Source organism: Pteropus alecto, unplaced genomic scaffold (genome assembly GCF_000325575.1).
Source record: "Pteropus alecto unplaced genomic scaffold, ASM32557v1 scaffold43, whole genome shotgun sequence".
In the NCBI taxonomy this organism is placed as follows: domain Eukaryota; kingdom Metazoa; phylum Chordata; class Mammalia; order Chiroptera; family Pteropodidae; genus Pteropus; species Pteropus alecto.
Genome location: NW_006435764.1, coordinates 7,079,575 through 7,086,073, shown reverse-complemented (window position 1 = coordinate 7,086,073; position 6,499 = coordinate 7,079,575). Strand labels below are relative to the sequence as shown.

Genomic DNA, 6,499 nt, shown 5'->3' with positions numbered 1-6,499 from the left:
GGCCACCTCTGCCAGGAGGGCTTAGGGGATCAGAGGGGGCAGGGAGACTCCTGATGCTGTGCTCACTCCCACCCTCACCCATCCTTTCCTGGGGGAGTTCCTTACTATCTCTTTCTACAAATCTGGGGACTGAAGTGGGGAGGGGAATGACTCACCGGGTCCCAGCTCTGGGGTGGAGCTGGGACTTGCCCTCAGGCTCAGGCCTGTGCTGTTTCTAGGGGTGGACGGCTAGGTGGGGGCCTCTGAGTGAGGAGAGGCTGTGGGGCCTGGGTGAGCCAGGGACTGCTGTGACAGCTGAATTCCCTCGGATCATGGGGTCGGGGTCGTGCAGTCTTAAGGAGCAGGGGGAGGGGGTGGGCGGCTCTGAAGCCTGGCTGCCTGGGTTTGACTCCCACCGCCACCATTGACGAAATGTGGCGGTGTCTTGGACCAGGGGCCTGTCCCTGGGTTTCCTTGTCTGTAAAACTAGAATAATACAGCAAGGGCTAACCGCAGAGGGTTGTTGTGAGAACGAATGAGTTAAGATGTTCAGAGTTCTGAGGGGTCTCTGTCTCTGGCACAGGGTACGCACACACGAGGTAGCGGTAGTCATGGTTATTCAACTGCTTATTTTTTAAGCAATTAAACAGTCGCTTCGGGTTTTTTGTTCCTTTGGCTAGGTTCTGTGTTTCTGGGGGACAGGGACAGTGGCTTTTACTCCTTCCTGTCTGTCTCCCCAGGGATTAGATGTACAGCAAGTCACCCAAGCATTAGGAAACTTGTTCCTAGTCAGTGGGGCATCTCCAGCTCCATCCCTGCTCCTTACCCCCGAAACCCATTCAGTTCCCAGGTTCCACACATTCCAGCTCCCTAACCTCTCCGGTAGCTACTCCCCTTTCCATCTGTCGCCTTTGTCCTGGAGACCTGTGGCAACCCGCTACCTCATCTCCCCGATGCTGGACTAAAGCCCCACAAGGCACTCTCCACCCTGCAGTCAGGGACCGTCCTTAGGAAGATCGAAAAGTGCCACTCTCCTGCTCAACGCCATTCAATGGTCCCCGCCGCCTTGGGACAAAGACCACACCTCGCCTTAGCATCCATGTCAGGTGCTCTCGTCCTGTCCGGCCGCTGGCCAGAGGCCTCCACACCCCACTGCCTGTCCCTCCAGCCTTCCTTGTTCTCCTGCGAGCCTGACTGTTTTGCTGTCTTCATGCTCCTGTGACTGTGCATTTGACCCCACACGCACTGTCCCTTTTGCCCACCCCCCACCCCCAGCCTGCTGGCTAACTCTCACCTCCCTTTCACACTCAGTGCAGGCATTGCTGACTCCAGCAGACCCTCCTGGGTGCCCCCTCCAGGCTGGTTAGATGCCCCACCTCTGGGCTTCAAGAGCACTCTGAGTTTATAAAGCTCACATCCATTCATTCCACAAATATTTATTTCACAGAGCACCTCCTCTGTGCCAGGCACTGCTCTAGCTGCTGGGGATACAGCAAAACAGCTGACAATCCCTGCCCCAGGAAGCTGGCACGTCCCACTCCGCTGGTGGTAATCCGTAAGGGCTGAGCCTGACTCCTCATTAGAGGTGAGCTTCTGGAGGGCAGGCAAGGCTCAGGTGTTCTGTGACTCTGCATCCTCAAGATTACACATGTAGCCATCAAGCAATGTTTGTTGGCTACGGGATACATTTCAGGCACTATGCTTGGTGCCGAGAAGAAAAAGCACACATGGCAGGGAGGAAATAGAATCTTGGGGACATTAGAGTCAGCGACCGTCACAGTTAGGACTATGGCTCTGGGGCCAGGTGCCTGCCTTCACATCCTGAATCTGCCACTTACTAGGGGTGCAACCTTGCTTCTTTGTGCTTTGTTTCCCCACCTGAAAAATGGGCTTATAATACTAACTATCTTATAGTGTTGTCAGGAAAGTTGAAAGTGTTAACATTTATAAGACACTTAGAACAGCGCCTGGCACATAGTAACTGCTTTATGTTTCATAAATATTCATTAAACCAATGAAAAACAATCATATAGACTGAACGTAGGGGACCCAGATTCAGATCCTACCGCTGCCAGGTCCTAACTGTGTGTAATCCTGGGCAAGTCTTGGAGTCAGGCTGAGCCTGAGTTTCCTCATCTGTGAACTGGAGAGACTAATAAAACTTCCGTCGCTGAGGAGCCATCTCCTGAGATTCCAGGAGCCCAGCTCAGGACTGGCACCGGGTAAAAACTTCGAGACTCTTCTAATGAGGCAAATGTTCCTGCCCTGAGCAGCTCATGGTCCCCTGGGGGAGAATAAAAACACTGACCTCTGCTCACTGCTCAGACGCCACCTCCTCCAGGAAGCCTGCCTAGCATCCTACGGCTCCTCCCTCTTTGAACTGCCATAAACACTGGTCCCCCTGTCCCTCTTATGGACTTCAGCTTTAAGTTCCGGTTCTGAAACTGACCAGCTGTATGGCACTAGATCTTCCCTTCTCTGGGTCTTAGCTTTTTTTTTTTTTTTATCTGAAAAAGGAGATATAATCACCTTCAACAGACTCTCACTGCGGGAATCAAACCGGGAGACAATGTCTACAAAGCACCGAAATGCGCCCGGCAGTTTGCAGATTCTCAATAAATGCCAGTTCCCATTCCATCCTATCACGGTCTCCTGACTGGCCTGTCACTCTGTAACTCCTGGAGATGGCAGGTGGAAGAATCAAGGGATACATGAAGGCATAAATGAATTGGAGGTGACCCCAGGAGTGACCGGGGGAGCGGATGAGACCTTTCTCGCGTCCGCTGAGGCACGTTTCAACCTTCCCCTCTGTCCACTCACCTCCCACCTTAGGGCCTTTGCACAAACAAGGTGGAATTTTCTTCCTTTCCCGCCTGGCCGGGCTAACTCTGGCTGGACACCGGATCTCACCTCCACGGTCACTTTATGGAAGCTTCCTCCAATGCTGCCCCTGCTTCCCCCACACCCAGCCCGGGGGCAGGCCATTGTCTAAGGTCACAGCCCAAAATACTTTGAGGTGGTCATTTTACATTCCTTTGCATGGTACTTTCGTTAGCTGATGTGACTCCCCACCTGGCTGTGGATCAGGGACAGTGCGTTTTTGTATCCCCAGAGCTTAGCACTGTGCCGGTCACAGGAAGGGCTGCTTGTTGAAGGGATCAAACCTTTTGGCTGGTGCGCATCTGCACCCAGGTCCCTGCTCTCTGCCTGCCTAGCGCCCCTTCCTCGGGTCCTAGGGAGACTGAGCCCCAGCCTGCTCTCTGTCCATGAGAGCTGCAGGGTGTGGGGGGCCTGCTGGAAGTAGGGGAGCGGGGTCGCCTCTGGGCATACCTCGGTCACAATGGAGCTCTCGGTGCTGACGTTGTAGACCCAGCCATCTAAGCATGGCTCAGTGGCCCTGTGGGTGTCGTTGGGCAGGCTGGCGTTGGGTGGGTACACGAAACGGAGGCACAGCTCAGGCTTCCCATTCAGGCCCGTGGGGAGCACCCAGAGCCCCGCGGAGGCGTTGGGGGGCGGGCGACAGTGGTAGGAGGGGGTGGCAGCTGTGAAGATCTGCAGCAGGTTGTGGTTGGCCATGCCGAGGATTGGGATGCCCAGCAAGGCCATGATGATGAACTGGAAGGGGCCCTTGCTGACCACGCCGTCCATGAGTTTGGAGAAGGTCATGGCGCCAGGCAAGATGAGCTAGAGCTGCGGGCAAGGCACCGGGCCGGGGAGAGGCATGTGTGCGCGGGAGCGATGAGTGGGCATGTGGATGGGTGTGGGAACGCGAGTGGGAGGGTGTGACTAGGTGTATGTGGGGGCACAAGTGTGTGGAACGTTGTGTGTGTGAATGCGTGAGGATGCGGGGCTCAGCTACACATATCCACAGATTTACGTGTGGCTGAACGAGGATGTATCTGACTGCACAGACAGATGGGGGGCTACAGGTGTGGGGCCACAGGTGTGCGTCCACAGGGGGTCTTATAGGGGTGTGTATACTTAGGCTGGAGCATAAGGGCACAGCTGTGTGAACTTCTGTGTGTGTGTGTGTGTGTGTGTGTGTGTATGCGCGCGCGCACGCGTGTGCGTGCGTGTACTTGTGGGCACCCGTGTGCGCAGCCAGGCTGGTCACACAGCATGCAGCAGTACAGGTCACACAGCTGGGACCAAGGGGCCCGGTCTTGGACATTTATCACACAGGATGAGTGGTGGGGCTGGGTAGGAGAGGTCCCTGGTTATCCTGAGCAGACATGTAGGGTTGGCTCAGGTTGTTTGCCCGGAAAGTCCTCCCCAAGCCCAAAGCCTCCTGGTTCTCGGTGGCGGTCGCCTGGGGTTAGGCCCACGATACTGGAGTAGCAGAAGGGGCCCAGGTAGGTCCCGGAGGGTGGAAGGGTTTTGGCCAGTTGCAGTGAGGAAGCAGGGCCCGGCCTTGGGAGTTTCCCAGGGGTGCTTAGGAGCAGGGGTCCGGGGGCACCGCCATCCCTTCTCACCTGGTGGCTGAGCTGAGCTCCCTCCAGTGGGTCTGGCGGCCGAGGTGACGGGAGCCCTTGCTCTGTTCCGAGGTCCAGAAGCTGCTGTAGCTGGGCAGCTCTGCTCCAGCAAGCTGTGTTTGTGCCTACCCCAGGGGGGCTTACATAAGGCCTAAGCCGTTTCCCGGGCTAATGTTTGACTTCCTTTTGAGGATTAAACTCCGCCAGGGAGAGAGAGCTGTGGACCCATCAAGCCCAGCTTTCCCCAAACGGAAAACCTTTGCTGCCTCTGCCAAGGCTGGGGTTACCGGAAGCGTTGGTGATTCGGGCTGGCCCACTGAGGAGTCTGGGCGGGGGTCTGGCTGAGTCCTGAGGGTCCAGAGTCATCTCCGAGTGGACGCTCTGAGGACCCGGAGCCGAGAACAGACAACATTCTCCAGGGCACCCACCTCCCTTGCCTAGTAACTCCTGAGATGGGGCCTGGAGACTTGCCTCCCAGGAAATGATGGGGCACGCCCAGGCAGAAAATGTTACCTGCACCTGTCCTGGAGGGCACAGGGCTGTCGCCCCCTGGGCACCTGGGGCGGCCAGGGCTCCCCTGTCTGAGTCTCAGCCCCAGGGAACAGCCCCCTTCTGGCTCACTCTCAATGGCCGGGCTCCTCTTCCAACCGGCTGCTTCCCTTTGGGGACAGATCTCAGTCTTTATTGTTTTATTTTTTACTCTGAATATTATTTTAATTGTATAATAATGTGTTTCATACATAATATACAGAAAATACAAACAAGCCAAAGAGAAGACGCATCCAGTCTCATGGAAGAGCCAGCTCCGGGAGCGTGCCATCGTGTGCTTCCCCCCACCTGGCCCTCATCGGGGGCTGTGTTCTAGGTCCCCGTTTTCTAGCAACCAGCACAAGGCTTGTTTCACCCTCACAGCAGCCTGTTACTATCCCAGCGTTATAAATTAGGAAATGAGGCACAGAGAGGTTAAGTAACTTGCCCATGGTCCTCCAGCCACGAAGTGGCAGGGCAGGGGCAGCGTGTCCCTGAGCTCACTCCTGTCCCTCGAAGCCAACATTTTCTAGGGGCACCGTCCTGCCTTCCCCGTAGCAAAGTCACCCAGCCTGGCCTTTGATAGCACTTCTGCCTGCCACTAGCTCACCTCGGTACCTCTCCCTCTGGAGATCCCTGGGACCTGCCCCATCCCACCTGCTCTGGGTGGGAGGAAGGGGAGGGGAGGGGAGGGCCCACCTGGGGCTCCCCTTTCTGGTTGGGGAGGGACTTCCCATTCTCCTCCTGGGCCCCCTTCTCCAGCAAGGCAGCATCCAGCTCCCCAGCTCCGGCTGGGCTCCTCCCCGTGAAGTCTCCTGGGTCTCTCCCCAACCCCCACCCCAGGGCAGGGTCAGCTGGTAACCCAGGTCCGGCCCCTCCTCTCTGCTCCCCACCTGGGCCCAGCAGTAATTGATGTTCTGAGTGGCCCCAGGCAGGGTGAGATCCGGAGTCATCAAAGGAAGATTAAATTATGCTCGGAGGCAGCCAAGGGGTTGTTTTAGGAAGGTTTTCGACTGTGAGGCTTGTGGAGAGCTGGGCCACTGCCCGGAGCCCCCCTGTCCTGGGCATTCGCCCTCTGCAAGATTTTCTGGTTCCTAATTGGGCCTGAGTTATCCGTCTGTTCCTGTCCGAGTGGAATGCTGTTTAAAGGAGCCTGATGACGTCCCACAGAGGCTGCTGGAAGTGAGCCGGATAATAGGCGTCCAAGCTGCCCAGTCAGGGGCAGCCCCCCTTCCTCTGGCCCCCTGCGGATGTGCTTGGATGTGCTTGGATTCATTATATCTGCACCAAGGCATTCTATTAGCCAGTCCCAGGGTGATTGTGCCCATGAACCCGCTGTATGACCTTGGGCAAATCACCTCCCTCGGGGCCTCTTGTTTGCCTTCACTAGTTACTTAACTAATAACTAACGGCTTTAAAGAGAACTCACCAGAAGTCTCTTATTCAAACAACCTATTGGGGTCATAAGATCCATAGAGAAAGCAGATACTAGAGGGGGTGGTCTGGCCAAAGTGGAGAGG

The 6,499-nt window shown here is 56.2% G+C and overlaps 1 protein-coding gene across 1 annotated transcript in view; it reads right to left on the bottom strand.

Moving 5' to 3' along the window:
- Positions 1-3,645, bottom strand: part of SLC22A8 (solute carrier family 22 member 8) — a 17,583-nt gene extending 13,938 nt beyond the window's left edge. The window contains exon 1 of the mRNA XM_006911340.1: positions 3,310-3,645. Coding sequence (XP_006911402.1) covers positions 3,310-3,645 — 336 coding nt within the window. The remainder of the gene's footprint in view (positions 1-3,309) is intronic.
- Between the last annotated feature and the right edge of the window lie 2,854 nt (positions 3,646-6,499).